This window comes from Megachile rotundata, chromosome 9, assembly GCF_050947335.1.
Source record: "Megachile rotundata isolate GNS110a chromosome 9, iyMegRotu1, whole genome shotgun sequence".
NCBI lineage: Eukaryota > Metazoa > Arthropoda > Insecta > Hymenoptera > Megachilidae > Megachile > Megachile rotundata.
Window position 1 is genome coordinate 15,227,501 of NC_134991.1, and position 20,946 is coordinate 15,248,446.

Genomic DNA, 20,946 nt, shown 5'->3' on the forward strand with positions numbered 1-20,946 from the left:
CAACTGTGAACCACATTGCCTTTAACGTGACTCGATTATCGAAAGCTCTACTTATAAGAACCTAACCTCTTCTTCTTATTTTTCCATATAATGCTTGACACAATTTAATTGCCATAGTTTATAAATAATTTGGAAATACAGAATTTTATCCCAAAAAGGTATAATACGGTACTTACGGAATATCAATTAACTTAAAGTTCTTTAAAAATGGCTACGTAAGCGCTTCATCGATATTCTTAAAATGGCTGGTACTTCATCGGAGCTAACAATGGATCAACCAATTTACAGTTCCCTTATTATAGAATATCGGTTACTGATCCTCGTTAAGTCAGTTTTCGTCGTCGGTATCGGTGAAAAAAATTAACCGAAGAATTTCTATCGCTAACCTTTTCAGCTGTCGGTGGCAAAAAGGAAATTATTAAAAGCTACGAGTGCCTGTCCCATCCGTTCTCGAAGAACTTAAACTATTTCCTGTAATGGAGGAAAGGAACAAGTACCTTACGAAAATGCGCTCGAGACTTTGTTCGTCTTTGACGAGAAAGAGAGGAGAAAACGAGGCGGTAAAGTCTCGTGAAAAGCGAAACAGGGAGAGTACTTCCCATTATAGCTTCAGCGAATGTTTTCGCGCTTCTAAATAATTTAACGTTATTAACGCCATAAAAGGTAATAATTTCTCTAGGCAAATGATTATGTATGGAGCTGCGAACATAACCCCATCGCGCGCGTAATACTCGCCTCTGTACTTCATAAGTTCTTTTAATTCGTAGCAAAAATTACGTCCCACATTTTCGAGTAACGTGCGGTCTAATATTTACGTTGTAATTAACGTAGATTTACTCGGTTAGTTGGAGATTGTGGGGAGCAGGCGGCTGAAAGGACGACATTGATTTTAATAAAACAGCGTAAACGTATGCGATCGTTTGAGCCCTTTTTAATATTTGCCTCTAAAGCCATTCGATTTTCTGGCTTCCTATAAAATGTTCCTGTGAAAATGAAGCATAACTTGTTTCGTTAATAACATATTTTTATTTTAGCGCAATTTGATCTCGAATGACTTAGGAAGCTCGGAAGAGTTCATTTATATAAGGATCTTAGGACTTAGGAAAATATCAGGGTCTGAAGAGACTAGCTTAATATTTAGAGAGGGAAACCTAGAAAAGGCTTAAGAAACCCTAAGAAGAAACCTAGAATCTGTCGTCTAAAACCAAAGGAACGATCTACAAAGAACCTACAAAGCTTTTACTCTATGACCCCCTTATTTCGCCGTAAATTTTCAAAACGTCCCAAGCATATAAAAAGAAATGTACCGATAAATTGATAGTCTCGATGAAGTTTGACGAGCAGAATGTAATTGCAAACTTCATTTATCGTTGAAAGCAGATTCCGAACGAGCGGATATACGAAAATCAATGGAACGAAAATTGTAGCGGTATATCGAGGCAGTAAATTTCAATCGCCACCAAGTCAAAGCTTAGTAAATTTTCTCTTAATTCCCGGAGCTTAATTCCCGGCCGCTTATTAGACGTTTCTTTGCATTTCCAATCGCCGCGACGAGAAATCCAATTTCCTGTTTAAAGGCTGCTTCGCAAGACCGCTTTCCGCCCTCCCCTTCCACCCTGCTGGAACACCATCCACCGGAGATAATGAATTTGCTTCGCCGGCAGCATCGCTGGCTAGGCGGTCGACCATCGTCATCGTAACTCGATTTAAATTGTTGATACGTCCCTTGCTGTCGATATTCACCGCGTTGCTTCGTTGTGTAACGTCACCCCGGACCTGTTTGCCCCGGAAATGCAGGGGAAGCTGAATTAGGAGAGCAGATCCGAAATCGCGATATCGGGTAGATTAGACAACGAACACGAATGCAACGGTAATCGTTCTCGAACCGTATTAGTCAGTTAATTAGAATCATCGCCAGCTGATAAAGAATAGATATCCTATTCTTTAGGATATCAGTATTTAATGCAAAGAACTGTAAGATGTTTTAAAAGTACTTTTGAAGGAGTTGTTAAATTTAGAGTATTTCTGCGTCCAACTAAGACGCGGTATTAAATGTTTGAACTGATAGAATAAGAAGTTTGTTAAGTACATCTAGAAGAAGGGATGTGGTTGACTCGTGGGACTGGCAAGATAGGAAGCGGATCCGGAGGGTTGTGCATATCGCTGTCGTTAAAGTGTAAGACGAGTAAAATTGAATAGACCAGTAACGTAAGGAGCAAACCCATGAAAGGGTTGGATTTAGAATATGGCGTTACTGGATAGCACTATGAGACTGGTAACCTGAGTGGCCATAATCTAGGATGCATTTGTGTGGCATTAGAGAGCCGTGTTGTACTAAAAGAAGACCGTGATCTAAGAAGGTTTAGGTATAGTCAGATACAAGGGTTGTATAAGGGTCGTCAAGTCTAGTAGTACAGGAAATACCAGTGATATACGAAAGGTCTTATCTCAATATATCATCGTGACTCGTGGTTAGATCTTCAGAAGAGGTTTTGTGGGGGATATTGCTGAACATTGAGCCAGAGGACTTATCTAGGATACGAAGTCGTCGGAACGTAGAATTGAAAAGACAAGTATTATCCCGATAATCTACGAAGTTAAGTACATATCTCAGAGATAGTCGTATTGTTAATTGCAAATGAACCAGCGACTCAGAATGCGCCTTATATGGACTCTAACGTTAGACTCGCCGTATTACCAGAGCAAACGGGTCATAATGAAACTAGTCGTTGAAACTTTGTTACCAGAATGAAATACGATTAGTCTAGGAAACTGATTCTCGGTTCAAACACTCGGCTGGTGTTAGCGGTCCGTGATCGTGCGTGCTTAGATAACGAGCGTGTTACGGTAGAACTCTTGGCTAAGTACGATTTATCACTTACGAATTGTTACACGCTCGCCAATTTTGCCGTGTGCGCGTACGTCCGTGCGCGTTTCCGGTAACCGTTGCATTTTCCGATAACTCTTGGCAATCTATGGTCTCGCGCGCGATACCAACATCGCGAATAAATTGTTACGCGTGTAAAGTGTATGTGGATAAAGGTTGCATTCTCGGTGGATCGTTGGTTTTTCACGGAACTACGAGTTTCCGCGCGATTTATTGCCAAGGAATTGTTACCCGCGCCACGGATGCTTAGTATTCGGTACGAGTAACAGTGTCCCACCGATCTTCTCGCTCAATCCTTTTTGCTCCGAATTCTTTCACGTTCCGGCTTCTACGTGCATCTCCGCTCTATTTTGCCCTTCTTTCACTCCTCCTTTTATTTCCCCGTTTAGTTCTCTATTTTCCCCCTTTTGTGTATCTCTTCTGTCTTCTTTTATACTTCGAACAATTGTTTGCTCTTTATCCACGGTCTAATCACTGGCGCCACTCGGGTACCTCAAATAACACTTTTAACCTTATCTTCCTTATCACAGGACCCTTTCACGATTTTCCCTTGTAATGGCGAAACGTTATCAGGTTTCGGAATTTGGGGAGGTTGAAATTTAGGGATGCGACGAGAGGGAATTTGGGAACTGATAATTTGAGAATTAGAGGATTTGGGAAAAATAATGATCCCCTCTTACACTATCTCTATGTTCTCCTTATCTCCCTAGATTTCCCTTACGTTCCGTAAACTCCTAATTTCTCCAGTTCTACGCTTCCCTAAGCACACCGATAGCGTCAAATGTATAAGCTGCAATTGCAACAACCGCTATATAGGCTAATTAAAGTTATTAGTATACAAAGGTGTAGCTATCCACGTAGTTCAACCGTGGCCAAAGGCTTAATTACTTCCTCCATCCCGTTAATGCACTTAACATAGTCCATTGTGCGAGTTCGGAGTCGCAGAATAAAACCGTGTTCTACGACATCGGACAACACCGATTACCAGCTTTAAATTCCAAATAAATTGGAGTCCGTCGAAAAGAAAAATGGATTCTAGAAATTAATCGGATCGATTTGTGAAAAATTTAATTAAATCAATCCCATTAGGCAGGAGTCCAAGCTCCTGCGACGAAAGCGATTCGTCGAATCGACTCGACAGAGTCGACTCCCGTCTTTCGACGAGAGGTGAGGCAGTCTCCGGCAAAATCGATCTTCCTCGTCGAAAAACGAGGCTAGGACAGAAGTGGCGGCGGAAGGTATTAAAAATTACGAGGACAACGAAACGGCGAGCCGTCTTGTTTGCACGGCATTTGGACTTCTACGAAGTTCATTTCTTGCTCGGAAAAAACGCCACCGTAGAGTTGGCCAGCTTTTTCTACGAGGAACCAACGCGAATGGGTTCGGGAGATAGTTTCAAAGCGTTAACGATAGAAAATTCTGTTACAAGGGCGCAATTTCGATACCTTTGTTCGCCACTTCTCGTCAGAATAGCTTCTACAATTTTACATATCAGTATTACATGGTTATACTCTACTTTGTATCGATGAAGATAGAAAGACTTTTATGACATAAAAGTATTTGCAAATGACGCTTAAGGTTAAAAAAAATGGCTGTACAGTCGCTTCGTCTTTCACAAAATGACCGATTACCGAATGTAACAAATCTGTTTTGAAACGTGTAAAGTCGGACAGAAAAATATTTCCAAATGACATGTGTAATATATGGATTCAGAGCTCAAGGTTCGGAGAAAATGGCTGCACAGTTCATCGATATCTTTCACGCAGAATGACCGATTACCAAATATAACAAATAACCTGTTTTGAAACGCATAAAATCTGAGAGAGATTCATGACATAAAAGTGTTCGGACACTGCACTTGTGATATATCAATTTAAAGTTTGAAGTTTGAGAAAAATGACTGTATAAACACTTCATCGATACTTTTCGTACAGATTGATTCTTCGTTGTAGCAAACCATGAATCAACGCTTGTACAGAGTATCTCTTTCGAACTAAAAATTCGTCGCAAATTGTTCATTATTTTCACCATGCAACCTTACAGATTTTAGCATAAAATATTCTGTAGAATCAGTGAGTGAAGATTTGTAAAAGATCCATGGATCATGCTGTATTTTTCCACCATTTCTGTAACGTATGATCGACGAATCGAAATATGGAAATCTTTGAGTACAGCGATCGGAAAAGTGAAAGGTCAATCGAGCGTCTTGAATCGATTGACATTTCCGGACGAATCGGAAAGGGAGAAGTTCACTAATGGTGTGCCATGGTTCGTGGATTCTCAAACGCAAACTTGTACTTTAGCGTTCGAGCACGAATTCGCCTCGATAATGGCGCCGTATTCACCCATCCTTTGCCGTTCGTCTCGTACTCGAGAAGCAAACGATTTTGGGATAAAGAGCTCGTTGAATTCGAATGCTGTGTACGTCCCGTCTGCGAAGCGTCGCTTTTTTTCCCGGATCATTGATTCCGGGAAACAAGAACGACGTTTTTCGTTCTATCCGTTTTGTGTTATCCGTTCGGATTCCAACGGATACTGCTGAAAGAACGGAGAGAAACGAATTTCTTTATCCGTGCTACTTCACACTTCCATTCGAACGATGCTCGACTCGCGTCCCCTTTCTTCGAATACTCTGTGCTTTCCTATCGGAAAATACCGACGGAATAACTGTTTCTCCCGTGTTTTTTTAAAGAGGACGAATACTTGCCAACCGTGTAACTAACGCGTGATGTTATGTTTTTGGGAGGAAGAAATCACAGTATATTTTAGGTGTAAGGTAACGCAAGTTCGCGTGGTGATTCAGTGCATGGTATTGCAATGCGAAGATATACTGCGTCGTGTTGGCACACGTGGAGATTCAACATGTGGGGATTTAGCGCGTGGAAATCCAGCGTGTTGTAATCTAACGCGTAATAATCTAGCGTGAGGTAATTCAACGCGCGGTAATCTAACGCGTAGAAATCCAGCACGTGGTAGTCTAACGCGTGGAAATCCAACGCGTGGTGATTTTACGCATGGTGATTCTACACGTGGTGATTCTACACGTGGTGATTCAACGCGTGGTGATTCTACGCGTGGTGATTCTACGCGTGGTGATTCCACGCGTGGTGATTCTACGCGTGGTGATTCTACGCGTGGTGATTCCACGCGTGGTGATTCCATGCGTGGTGTTTCCACGCGTGGTGATTCCACGCGTGGTAATTTAACGCGTGGTGATTCTACGCGTGGTGATTCCACGCGTGGTGATCCTACGCTTAGTAATTCTACGCGTGGTAATTCTACGCGTGGTAATTCAACGCGTGGTGATTCTACGCGTGGTGATTCCACACGTGGTGATCCTACGCGTGGTGATCCTACGCGTGGTAATTTTACGCGTGGTAATTCAACGCGTGGTGATTCTACGCGTGGTAATCCAACGCGTGGTAATCCAACGCGTGGTAATTCAACGCATGGTAATTCAACGCGTGGTGATTCTACGCGTGGTAATCGTACGTGTAGAGATCCCACGCGTGGTAATCGTATGTGTAGAGATCCCACGCGTGGTAATCCAACATGTAGAGATCCCACGCGTGGTAATCCATCATGTAGAGATCCCACGCGTGGTAATCCAACATGTACAGATCCCACGCGTGGTAATCGTATGTGTAGAGATCCCATGCGTGGTAATCCAACATGTAGAGATCCCACGCGTGGTAATCCAACACATAGAGATCCCACGCGTGGAAATCCAACACATAGAGATCCCATACGTGATAGTTCGACTCTTGATACTCCAACATATAGCAATCCAACACGTGGTACCTCAACTTCTAGTAATTCTCGTATGTCAATAAAACGCCGCACCATACATTTTCCACTATTTATCGATTGACTAAATTTTTAAGTGGTCAATAATCGAGTGAACTTTCGTTCTCAACTTGACAAACACGGCCCATAAACGGGTTACATAACCAACCACGCAATTTATTCAACACATTATTGGGTAAAATTTCAGATATCGTATATTGGTATCGCGAGATAAATAAGTCCGATAAGTTGATAAGTACGCGTAAACGTATGCGGTCCATCTATATGTATATATTTTTGATTCGTTACGGTTGGTAAGTATATCTGAACGAGGAAAGATGGTACGAAATGAATCTCTAGCGCATATCTGGCCGCTTAAAATATCGATCGGAATGTAACACGCCGCGGAACCCATTAACGTTTTCCGTAATATCGTATCCTCGATCTTAATGTCGGTACGAATTCTACTCGTTGGAATAAGTGGCGGACCGTATCTCCATGTTCTCGTTTAGATCATTATTAATAAAAATCTAACCGTATTACGAAACAAATCGCGATTTCCAATGCACGGGGATTTGATTTCTTTTTGGGTACTCGATCTAAATTAATTTTAACGTTATTAGATCATCTGTCTTGTTACAAAATCGACACGTAACAATTTGGTGATTTAAATTTGATGATTTAAAATATTGTAGACTTGTAAGTCTTTAAAAGTTATTTGATAGACACTCGATGGTTGTTTTCATCGACTCTGCAAAACAGAGCGGAACATAAATCATTTTAAAGGAACAATATCGAATAAAAATCCGCAAGCACTGAAGACATTAACATTATTCAAGAGTTTCCCATGGAACTGCAAGATCGCTGGCGGTACGGAAATCACCCGCGGAATAAAAGAAACGAAGATTTTAACATCATTCAGCAGCTTTTCCAAAGAATTATGTTCCCATACGCAAGCAAGATTGCTTACAACACGAAAGCCGTTTTCGACTCGCAAGAACCGCAAAGTGTACCGCGTCGCATTATTCACTCGAGAAATTCCGTTGACTTTCTTTTATTTCCCGCGTAAGTCGAATCAGCTGTAAGAACCGGAGCGTTTTATTCAAAAATTCCTTCCGTTCCGACGCTGTTATTTAAATTTCTAATGACCCGTGGTCAAATATCGCGCGGGCAGAGATTGCATACTAAGCTAAAGGCGTGGAAATAGTTTGGCCCCGTCGAATCGCCAGGAAATTTCCGTTCTATAAACAGAAAAGCGACTCGATACGGTGGCTGCAAATTTTCTGCAAAGCATGTTACAACGTTCACGGTCAGCGCGCAATCAGCTCGGCCAAGCAACAGAAAATGGCCACGCGTTGAAACAAGCTTGACAACTATTTAATCCCTCCTCTCTTAAACATCGTACCGTACTATTTGGAATCTTCTGTGCTTTTTAAAGCTGATTATTCCGACTCCGTGTCTCCGGAGAACAATTCCACGGGAGAATACGTTACGGTTGAACCGTCCCCTTCTACTCTTGTTTGCATTATTTTGCGGTCTCGCTGTTTGGTTTTCCGAGTTAATCGCTTCTTCGGCGAGGATTATTCCTACCATTAACGAACGTTTGTCTTCTATAATCCTTTCGTTGCTAAAGTTGATTATGGCCTTTATGAAATAAATGTTAGTCTCGAAATGTCTAAGAATTTAAAGCTCTAATTAAAACAGAAAAAGGTAAAGCAACACTCGAGTCTATGTCTCTTTCGAGGGAAATATCGACAGTGTTTTTCCGATACCGAATAGGAGATAATCGCGCAGTTCGCTTCAAACGAACTATCCTGTATATTGCCTGTCGAGGATTTTTATAACAACGTCCAATAACGTCAAAAATATTATCAATTTCTGCCCCGAGCGCTATAAACTCTGACGGCTCTGACTTTGATGGTCGCGCATCTTGTTGGATCTGTGTTTTGATCGACGTGAAACGCTCGCAAAGCTGAGGCAACATCGCGTCGAGTTAAATGGAAAGCTTCTCTGAAGCCAGAAAGAATCATACGAACGTTACGCAGGAGGATAACAGAAAATTAACTAGGATATCGGACGAGTTAGAGGCTTACACGGGATATCAGCGGCGTGCTGATATCGTTGATCAAGGATTATCTTCGTCCCGCGTCAAATCGCTTTGACCTATCGCGTGTAAAATCCTGCATCGCTCCGGGAGGGATGAAGCAAGTGAATGAGGATGAAGAGGGACTCGCTGAAAACAAAACATGCTGCTGGGATTTACGTGGTACTTAAACTAGTTGCTGACTCTCTCCCATTACTCTATTCTCCGCGTAACTTCTCGAATCAAACGTTTTCAAACGATTTTTCGACTCGCTGCTTCTCGATCTTCCATTTTTATCTCCAATAAATTCGACAGAATAGTATTCCTCAATTTTTCCAAGTAATACGTAAAACTACCAATTATGAACTTGTTCGTTGCAAAAGAGAAGGCAAGTTATAAAGAAATTCCAGACTCCGGCATAACCCCTAGGCTTTATTTACTTTACAAACCCTTGCTAAACTCAGGGAAGCCAAAGTTGAATGAGAGTAGAACCGCCCAGTATTTACTTCGAATTTTGGGAGAACCTAGGAAGAACTTATCGTAAATCCTCTCGTCTTTGGACATAAAGGCAAAGACGAACAAGAACGCTCGTCCTTTGACGGTTTCCCTTAGTCGAGGGAAACTTAGGTCGCACACGAGCATACGCGAGATTGATTCGCCTTCGGTTAATCACATTGATTCAGGATTAACGAGCTGCTATTGTTCCAGGGTGCAGCCTCGACAACATGAATTCGAGCGGTGAGTCAGGCGGCACCATGACCGAAGACTACGAGGTAACAGGCTGTGGTCCACCGGAGGAGGAAACAGGTTCAAACTTGCCAGTTTGGGAAGCCGCAGCAGCTTCTCTGACACTCGGTTTCCTTGTTCTGGCCACGGTATTGGGTAACGCGTTGGTGATCCTCAGCGTGTTCACTTACAGACCGCTGCGAATCGTGCAGAACTTCTTTATCGTGTCTTTGGCGGTGGCTGATCTGGCGGTGGCCATTTTGGTGATGCCGTTCAACGTGGCGTACCTCCTTCTGGGCAAATGGATCTTCGGCATACACCTGTGCAAGCTGTGGTTGACCTGCGACGTGCTCTGTTGCACGGCGAGCATCTTGAATCTCTGCGCGATCGCGTTGGATCGTTACTGGGCGATCACGGATCCGATCAATTACGCCCAGAAGCGCACCCTGAAGAGGGTTCTAGCGACGATAGCGGGCGTGTGGATACTGTCCGGAGCGATCAGCTCGCCACCGTTGGCCGGTTGGAACGATTGGCCGGAGGAACTCGAACCGGGAACACCCTGCCAACTGACCAGAAGACAGGGCTACGTTATATACTCGTCGCTAGGCTCGTTCTTCATACCGTTGCTGTTGATGAGCCTGGTGTACCTCGAGATCTTCCTGGCGACCAGAAGAAGACTCCGCGAGCGAGCCAGACAGAGCAGACTGAACGCGGTTCAGTCCACCAGACATCGGGAGGTGGACGACGCCGAAGAGTCCGTCAGTTCAGAGACGAATCATAACGAACGATCGACGCCACGATCGCACGCGAAACCCTCGTTGATCGACGACGAGCCGACAGAGGTGACGATAGGTGGTGGTGCAACCGTGACCACGTCCTCGAGACGAGCCGCGAGCGGACGAGGAACCGCGGTGACGACCACCACCGTCTACCAGTTCATCGAGGAACGCCAGAGGATCTCTTTGTCGAAAGAGAGACGCGCCGCGAGGACACTCGGTGTGATCATGGGCGTGTTCGTCGTCTGTTGGCTACCGTTCTTCCTCATGTACGTGATCGTGCCATTTTGTCCAGCCTGTTGCCCCTCGGACCGCGTGGTCTACTTCATCACGTGGCTCGGCTACGTGAACAGCGCCTTGAACCCGCTCATCTACACGATCTTCAATCTCGACTACAGGAGGGCTTTCAGGAGGTTGCTGCGTATCCGTTGAAGATGAACAAGCTGATCGGCTGATTCTCTTCCGAATTCGTGGGAAACGCTGCTCCTCGTTTCGTTTCCGTTTCATTCGCCAAAACCGGGCGCTGTGGACCGACGAGTCAGCTTCGAACTCGATTGGAATTGCTCGAGGAAAACGACGGAGGCTGTAAAGATCGCGGACGAGTCGCGCCTCGGGATCTTCGATTCGAACCGAGAGAAATTACTGGGACTTTTGATTGAACGAGCTTCGCCACGAGTGTCCATACGCTCGTTCGAGAATTCTGTAAATATATCGACGTGGGAATGATCGACCGAAAGTGTGCATGAAGTGTGTGCATGTGTGTGTGTGTGCGTACGTGTATCGTGCGTGTAGTTTCGAACGACGGGATAAATCCCGTTGTACCTTTTGAGGATAACGAAAACGAAGCTGGACTACGAGTTCGGAATCGTGGTTAGAGATTAAGTGCTGTGAAACACGGTGAACACGATAGTCTAATTTCGCGCTAGAGTTCTCGCACGGCTCGTGTACAACGGCGAAGGTCGTTCCGTTTAAAGTTGCCCCATTAATCGTGGCCTGGGTTAGCGAAGGAAACAAGGACGCGGATAAGGGATCTTGAAAAAGGAAACGAAGTCACCAGGTTAGATTGTCGCCGCTCAGATCGTTCCCCCGTCTTCTCGGTTTCCTGGTCACGAGAACACGCGTGTACCTTTCTTTTCAACTGCGATTACCAACTACCTGTGGGGTACGTTTTCCTGTGACGCCAAATCCTATGATTTTCGACACTCTTCGATGGTTTAACCATTTTAAAGCGTCCTCGAAGTAAGAACACATAACGTAGACATTTTATAAATTTGAATTAGAAGTCAAATACAAGTATTTTCAACGTTTAACCGAGCAAACGATTAACGATGCTAAGAAACTATGGAATAAATGCATGATTCATTCGGTATTTTACTGTAATAAACATTGATCAGCTCATTTATTAGTGATACTAGCAGTGTGTAGTCTGTCAACGTGTCAGAAAACGTCGTTAAGGAAAAATCGTCTCATCCGTAGTTTCTGTAGAAAGTGCAAATTTTGTTTAACGGTGCTCGAGGCAGTAAAGCGAACGTCGCAGAGTCCGATTTCACGAGATTAGTGTCGTGACACGAAATCATGTGCCATTACAATGCGATTTCTAGTTTTATGATGACTAAGGTTCATGACAGTAAAACGTAAGATTACGATGCCGTGGGATTAAAGTCGTGACTCGACGTCATGACAATGCTTCTAGTTTTCACGATGATAGAGGCTGTAACGTTTAGTGTCATGGTATTAAGAGTCGCGATATACCGTCACATAAAAACGTACCCTTAAGTTGGTTCTCTCTAGAATTCGTACGTAATGATGTAACGAGAAACGATCCTCGATGCCGTGGGCTAGAGCGGATATATAGCTCCAATTAAAAGTATGCGATCTTCTTTCACAATTTATTTTACAAATTATACAATTCGTGCTTTGAAAAGAAAAATTTGCGCAATGTTAAAGTGCATAAAGGTACGATAATGTTAAATTTATAAACGGTTGTACAGATGGTTAAATTGATATGAGACTTTAATATGCGATGGTTAAAGTTTAATATGAGTCGCGGGTAAAATTTGAAAGTTTGAGAATTAAAAGATTAGTTGGAAAGTATAAAAATGAAAATTTGTAGATTGGATAATTGGAGATTGATGGATAGGGAGAAGAAGTCCCATACTTTTGTCGGGTGGTGTACATACCATATTGGAAAAGTTGTTCAGGGTTTGGCATCGAGTCGATCGTTCCATTTTCCAAAGAACGTTCGTGAAAATAGTGTTCTCGCGTCGGAAAGAGAATTCAAATATCACCTCGATGATATTTGATCGGTGGAAATACTTTCGAGTTTCCTCGTTCCAGGTTTTTTCCCTCCCCATTATATCGTCGCGAACCGGAAACTCGCGAGCACGGTGGATCGGTTTCCGGTTCGCAAGGAATAGAAAGGGCACGGATAATTCATGGGGAAAAAATGGATCAACGCGATTGGAACGATCGATCGAAAGGGCAACACGATTCTTCTGGCCGCCAATTGAAATGAAAGCAGAGCAATTCACGCGTTTACGGATAGGAATTTTCTACGAAAATCGACCAAGACTCCTGTTAAGACGTTTTAGAAGATAGATTACCGTATCCTTTAGATGGTATGCGCACCCGTACTTGTATCGCAGCTATTTAAGACCGTGACATAGGTGGATGGAAGACGTTTTCTGGTCTCTTAATGACGGGAAACGAGCAGGGATTTTCTCGTGGAACAATAGAGAACGGTTACCCTCCTTCTCGATAGCCAATGATCGTTCTCTCGAGTAGCGTTCGTGAAAGAACGTTTTGTTTGAAGTCGACCATTTCCTTGATGTTCAACCTTCCTTCCTTCAAAGAGACTTCTGGCCAGAGTGCCAGTTAAATGCCTTCATTTCATGGTCACAACCAATCGGAAATCAGGTACCTTGATTAGTCGAGTCAAGGTTTCTTCTTTCAACAATCCACGCCCGTTAACTAATCAGCAATAATTCTACTAATCGCTTAATTGTAACGATCGAGACCAAGATGCGCACAATGAAGAGATTGTAAGATTCTTTTTCAGAATCGTCCTTGAACTACCATACGCGTGTAATGATTTTACTAATTTATTAATTCATAACGAAATTTTGTGCACACGATGGAAATATTCGATCGCTCCATTTACAGAGTATAATTGAGAATGATAGTCCCTATAATGGGATCAATCTCGCTTCCACTTTGAAAATCGATGTCGGAGCGTTTCGCCAATTTTATACATATAATTTCGCTTAATTTATTACGCGGCGGTATAATAATTGGGACAACGTACACCGATGAAGTACTATCACATTCTGCTACTCGCAGATTGAAAACGATATACCCCATAATTAGGGCAACCGAATATTTGAATCGATGACTGAATTATAACCGTTTCAACGATTCTGTCTAATAATTTCGATAATCCATCGCTCGATACGATGGAGACACGTGTAGCGATACAGAAATATTCAATTTCTCCGTTTGAACGGTTTAAAGCCGTGATGCTCCGAACGAAATAAACTCTGTTTCGATAACCAAAAATGATAAGCTCCGATCGGCGCACTAGTAATTTCGTCGACTTCGTTAATTCATCAATCGACGACATAACGAGAAATACGAAGAAAATCCGGCAGAAGAGAAATACCTTGAATCCAATTCTTCCATTCGCACAATTAGGACCTTGTTACCTAATGGATCCTTTAAATCGATGGTAACGAGAGCAGCCTCGTTGTCTCTTAATTTTCCATCGAGTTCAACGATTCCTCGAGAGAACGTTCATTTTTCTAGGAGCAATTTGTTTTCTTAGTTTCGTCCTAGCAACGATAACGAGCCAGAGGCGTATCCTTAAATGTGCGGTAGACGTAACCTGCCCCGTTCGTTATCAATCGCAAGCATTATGGTTGTGAATATTTAAATAACAATCGAAAACGTTAAAAGAGACAGCACCGAGAGAAGAGCGTCGTTGACGAGGACGTCTAGACGAGACATACACAGAACCACACACAGTTACACACACACGGAACAGGAGAACGATCCTCGACATGCGACCGCCTGCGTGTCTCTGTATAAAATTACGTTTTAAGTCGCCTCCAGTGTTCGTTTCGACACGCAGTTATACCGACACGAATGGACCCATTCTACTGGAAGAATTAAAAAAAAAAAGAAGAATAAGATTCGCGCTTCAATGCTCAACGAAAGAAGCTCACCCGAGGAATAATCGCGAACAGATTTTAATCAGTCGCCGGCGAATAACGAGACGCGGCGACGTCGAATCGATACCGGGGACAGGATATCGAAAACAATCGCGTATCGTCGGTTTTATATTCCTATCGATGGACGATTGAAGCGCGAGCTTGTGAAAATTAAACGAGTCGTTACCGATTAACGAGGGAATAGGTGACGCGTTTGCCGTCCCCTCGAGTGCCACGCCAAAATCGAATGAAAAAAAAGAACGGGGATAATAAACAAAAAGAAGAGACAAAAAAATCGAGGATAAAAGCGGATAGATGTTAACGCGAGGAGCCGATATCGAGACCTCGTCACCAGGGCACTCTATAATAAGGTTGTGATAAGGTTGTGAAACACGTTCGTAGCCGTGCTACGGACAACACAAGATTTTTAATTATTAGGATAGACAAATGAAACATTACTTTATTCGTGGCACTGTCCAACTCGCGACAGCGGGTTTCCTATCCAACTGGGAATTAAACGCGACGCTTGAATAGTTTTAACTGGACGTTAAAGCCGACCTCGACTTTCTCAACGTTTCTTCGCTGAAATTTCGTTGAAATTCTCCTTTTTTATCCTTGATTTTACGTTCGCCAAGGTTCTTGCCGTTTCATTATCTTTCGAAGAAAAATTTATCTTCCGTCTGCAACCATTTTTTACCTCTTTACAATCGTGTTAATTCCCTGCAAGGCTAGTCGCGTGTAAATTTAAATTTTCATTTATCTTATGGAGAAAAGCAGCTTATACGTAGTATCGTTCGTAAGTCAGTCGTTAGGTCACGTATGTCCCACGCGTTGTATGGTCCAGCGATCTTTACTCGGAAAGTTACAAATTGCCACTCGAGCTTCATGTCCCATTTCTCTTTTTCTCGCGGAAAAGATTGGGTTGTAAAGAGTTAAGACGACAGTGAATTTAACGAAGTACTCGACTGAAATTGAGGCTGAACTTTACATTCTTCTTAAATGCTCGTAAAAGCAGCGATACGCAAACGAAAGTTCGAATGAAACGCTTATTACAAAGTTTTGGATCGGAGATTCAGTCAGATCGTCCTAAGCAACTAATGATTAAAGTGTTCCTCGTTTTTTTTCGCTTTGAGATACTTCAAAGCGACTGTACGATACTCGTCGGCAAATGAGCTCGCGTTTGAGTTACATAAAATCATCCCGTTATCGATGATTTTAATTTCATGTTTCTTTTAACGATATGAAATTTCAATCATACGTGTACCCCTATGCTTTTAAAAAGACTCGCAATCAACGCGCGATGCCCGCATCGAGGTATTCGAAACTTTTGTAAAACGTTCGCCGATTGATTTTAGTTTTTTATTCCCCGTAGGAGAGGAACAATAGAAACGTGGCAAAACGGAGGTTGGAAATAAATTTCCGAAGAAAGTTTCGAATAAGATCGGTGGTCGATTGATTCGAAAATGCTCGTACAAGCGTGAAAAGTAATTAGAGTGCATCCTAGTTTCGGCAATTAGCAGCTTCCCGAGGCATTGCGTGCTAATTATCTACTTGATTAAAACTTTGATTGAATTCAGAGTCAGCGCATTCTTGAGACGTACACAAGTATCCTGTCTTGTCAGCTTTGGGTATCGTATCGAAATATCTGCAAGTTTGGGTTAATCTTGAATTAGTTCTGGTTAGATTTGGGTTAGATTTTGGTCTGGATTAGGTTTGGGTCTCGTCGGTTCGGTTATCAACTCCGATATATATGCAAGTCCTTGCCTCCGTCGGTTTGCACCGAAATTTCCGCAACTTCGGGGTAATTTTGGTTAGCTTTGTATTAGTTCTGGTCTCGATTCTGGTTTTGACAGTTGCCAATTTTATTTCCATTATCGTAATAAAATTGCAGGTTCTTTTACATTCATCGTGCTTCAGTTTTTCTGAGAAAAAACTTTTCAACCGATGGTTTCCTGAAAACAGTTACGTGTTGCAAAGCAATTAGAAAGTTTTTTAAAGGATGCTTTCCGGAAATCGTTTCTTTTCCTCCGTTGCCAGTTGTCTTGACAGCTTACAATGGCCTGTAAGCTTACGTTGTCTCTGCTCGTGGCAGGTCTGACTAATGTCTGACTTGTACTACTTGCTCGATGGAAATCAAACGGCTAACGAACGGCTCCTATCGAATTTATCAACAGATTATTTTTAATGGAAGTAATCATACTGTGCACTATTATTCACACTATCGATCACGTGCACAGTTTCATGACAATTTATAACCGAAACGATGTGAAAGCTTTTCCATAAAAAAATTTCAGGAGTTCAATCTTTAAAGATTATTCTTCTACAATCGATAACCACTTTACTAGTTCTTACCGTACAAGTATCCAAATTACCCATTAGGTAATTGCAAATAGCAGCGTCAGATAGAATTTCAAACGGTCCGACTTCGTTCCACTTCTTTTATCGTTTGATTTTCCAACAGTTTCGTGAGACAGTTTCTGACCACGAAACGACCAGAACAAGAACGACTTTACATTTCGGCTAATTCGAACCGTATATTTTGCCGGCCATTAGAATGCGAGACCGTCCCCTAACGCTTTAACGCGACCGTTTGTACGTTCTAATTACTTTCTGCGATTTACACGATGCACACCTCCGCCAGAATATTTTCCCTTCGTTTCGGAAAACGTCCAGGTCGAGCTTGAACGTCGTATGCAAAGTGTTCTTGGAGAGTTTTGGATGGGAATCTCGGCACAGCGTAGTTATAATATTGTACTACGTTATATATTACATTAAACATTTACTTGTACATCCCGCTGATTCATTTTTCAAGACAAGTTTCGAGGATCGAAACGCGGTACTCTCTTTTCTTTATTTCTTGTAAAGGACCGCCGATTAATATCTTCACAATGATACTCAGGGTGATGATCTTAATAATTAAGAGTTTAAAGGCGGTTCATCGACATTTTCCCCTATTTTTATAGAGGATGACTGTTACATTTTAATATGAATTATTAAAGTTGTCGAATTGGGAGACTTTCATATTCTAAGTTAATCGACAGAAGTCATTGCTCCAAATAAAGCAATTTGCCTATGAAATATCATTGTTTAGACATTCGTTTGTCTTTATTGTCTACTTCGCAGTATCGATCAATTTTTAATTTCCTTCCAACTGCAACTCGATCCACGAAACGTTACGACGATTATACAGGCTGTCTCAAAAAGAATAATCAGAAATATCATACCAGGCTAAAGGAATTTAAAAAGTTCCTTGCTATTTTACTCGTGGCTCTGACATGCACGCGAGACTTGAACTTCCAAGATACTTGTATCTCAAACGCAGTGTATCTCGAACGCAGAGTCTGAAAATGGTAAAGGAATTTTGGATTTATCTTAGCGAAGATCTATTTTTGAGACACCTTGTGTATATGAAATTATTCTGTAAATTGGGCCTGGTCGCCCGATCGAGAGAAACACTACGCTAGATACGTATAACATATACATACAAATATATTATATATATATACACATCTAGTTATTAAACTAATACTCCATTGGTTGTGATTTACAAGTATAGCAATACAGGAGAGCTCGAATCCCATGACCTAGATCGCGCACGGACTTCCCCTCTCCGCTGAATTTATTAGATCAAAACCGGTGTCGCGCTGGTCGAAATTTTTCGACTTCGTGCTCGATTTAATTTGACAGATCTATCTTTTAATTTGTACGCGACTTCCATGGCGACAGAAATATTTCTGGTGCACATCCGTGTATCGTGCACGCAGTATTAGACGCCAATCGAACATTTCTGTCTCGTAAAGTTGTCTGAAAATTCTTGGGAAATATTTCATTAGACCGTATATTAACGTGACGGTATTACATCGGACAACGCGCGAGAAATGCGTACCTTAAATTACAGGAAAAATGTTCCTGTTAATTAAATTTATGCGAGAACACGTCGAAAATAAATTTTTGTTAATGCGTTCGCTATACTGTCCTTTTTAACTCTTTTGAATAATATTTCGGGATGAGATTCTTTATATTCTTTTTGAATTTGTATATGGATATGCGCTAAACTTCAGTATCCATCAGGAGTATCGGTACAAAAAGAGCTGTTAAAATATTTTGTGAGAGAAAAGATTACGATGTTGGACATTTGACATAGATTATAAAGTAGAGGCAAATGGTTGAACCTTCGGAGGACAGTATAGTACAGCAGAAATTTACATTAATTGAAAAAGGAATCGTTGGCGAAGTTAAACAAAAACAATGTAAAGCAGAGGAGAGAGGAAAATGGTCCGATTGAAATTCTAGAAAGCGTGGACCATCGAGCGTTCATGTGAGCCTGCCGCTTGAATGTGTAAATATTAAAATAAATCAATGAACAAAGAAGAAAAAAAAACAAAAGCCGTTCGTGTACGTGTATCGAGTAAAAGCGTGTGGAGTATCGTGTGAATGCTACGAAACATAAATCTATCGAAACGATTGTCCTTATCCTTCGCAAACGAGATATTGTAAACAAGAAGCGTATATCGATAAGACGCACGAAATTTCGCTGGTTCGTCGCAATTTTCCAAATGTTCGACACTTTTTTTTCAATCTCGCATTCGTCGGAATTGAAAAGCAGAGAATGATGTAAAATTTGCATATCCACGTGGAATTCATTCGTTGCTTTTCGACCGAAAGCGACCAGCTTTTCGCCAGCGTAAACCATCATCCGCGGAGAATCGTTTTAATTATTTTCAGACCGAAAGTCTGCGCGTCTCTGATTTCCATATTTTGCATTTCCCGTTTCACGTGGATTAGCCCGGGTCCACCGCGCCGGTTCTCGTTCAATTTCTACGAGACTAACGCTCGCGAAGATCACCGGCCACGAACAAACGCGTGAAACGCGTTCTCGCTCTCTTATCGGGGGTTAAGTCGAAATTTAATCCTCCTTTCTTCCACGCTTTTGTTCGACGATAAACGACCGACTCGATTAAGCCACCGGCTACGTTCCACTGGGATAATAAAGCTGTCTTATTTATTCGCGTGAATCGTCTTACCCGGCTAAGGAAAGCACCGCGACGATCTTTAACCCTGTATGCATCCCTGTCACCTCAAGGTTACGTAATAAATTGATGGAGTCAATTTACACCTTTCTTTCTCCCATTTTTCACGCCGTTCTTTTGTGATAGAAACGCTGCATTATGTATGATTATGATAGTATTGAACCTTCCCCGCATCCATATTTCTTGACACGTGTGGGGAAAATAAGGGGTTAAATATTTATGTATTCTAGATATTTTTATTACGTCGTTTTGTAACGTCATTTTAAAGAACCAAGCTCATGAAATTTTCACGTGGACCATTATTGATAATAATATTTGTTGTTGTTTTTAAACTTCACCCCAGCGACGTGCGATTAATAAAATAATTTGTCCAAAGGTTTCATTCGTCCATAGACCGAGACTAATGTAATATATCGTTATCGAAAAGGATAAATCGAAAGAAGCTCTATGTGAAATTTCGTGCGTCTATCTTAAGTGAAATGTGAAGAAGAAATGAAAAAGAATATATATATATACATACACATGAACACACACACACTTACATATGTACCAGTAAAATGTGGAAACCCTTTTCGGATGTGATTAATCTCCTGAAAGCATCCCCCGACCATTTTCCCGAGCACACGTGTGTATATAAGATGTTTCCAAACGAAACTAACAAATTGTGTCGGATTCGTAAAAAAGGGGAATAAGAAACGCGATACGAAGAAAGGTTTTAAAAAAGTTTTTGCAATTCAAAACGTCACGATGCAACTCTGACACCGTTGAAAAATCGAATTAAGCACTCCGCGAATTTCTACTCTAATAAATAACAGAATAAACGCGACGCATACCCTGCTAAAAACTTTCCGTAATTCTCTGAAAAGTACAATGTTTGCGTGAATTAATTCATTGTATGAACGGTTTTAATCATTCGTAATGCATCGCGAAATACAAGATCTGCGTGATTTTAATTAATTAATGAATCGTGGAGTCTGTTAGCGCTGTTGGTCGACGAATAACGTTTTTATTTACAGAACTGACACAATTTGATCGTTCAATCGAATAACATCCTGTATAAACACAATTGGGCAGACTTCCTGGAAAAATTCGCGTAAAAAATGCATGTCCGCAGAAATTTTCAGCTTTTGCACGTTTTAAAGCCTGCGTAAAGCAGGATTTTTGTACCCGGTCCCATTATTTCCGTGTAGAACACGCGAAATTACATTTTACATCAACGAAACGATTTATTTTTCGACCGCTTGCGTTAACGTCGATGCACTCGTGCCAGTTTCCAAATATTCGCGCAACCAGTAATTGCGAAATGCACAACGGACCTCGATCTATGACGTTGTGAAACAACAACGCGCATTCGCGCGTGACCATAAATAATAAACCGATTCGAGTAATCCCGTTTCGTTACGGCCCGAATGATCCTTTCAGGCGAGTTGCGAGCAGAGCTGCAGCAAACATT

The 20,946-nt window shown here is 41.9% G+C and overlaps 1 protein-coding gene across 1 annotated transcript in view; it reads left to right on the forward strand.

The window, feature by feature from the left end:
- Oct-TyrR (Octopamine-Tyramine receptor) overlaps positions 1 to 20,064 on the forward strand; it is a 66,933-nt gene extending 46,869 nt beyond the window's left edge. Inside the window, exon 3 of the mRNA XM_076535350.1 lies at positions 9,465 to 20,064. Within this exon, the coding sequence (XP_076391465.1) occupies positions 9,482 to 10,690 (1,209 nt within the window). The 5' untranslated portion in view covers positions 9,465 to 9,481 and the 3' untranslated portion in view covers positions 10,691 to 20,064. The remainder of the gene's footprint in view (positions 1 to 9,464) is intronic.
- The last annotated feature ends 882 nt before the right edge of the window (positions 20,065 to 20,946 follow it).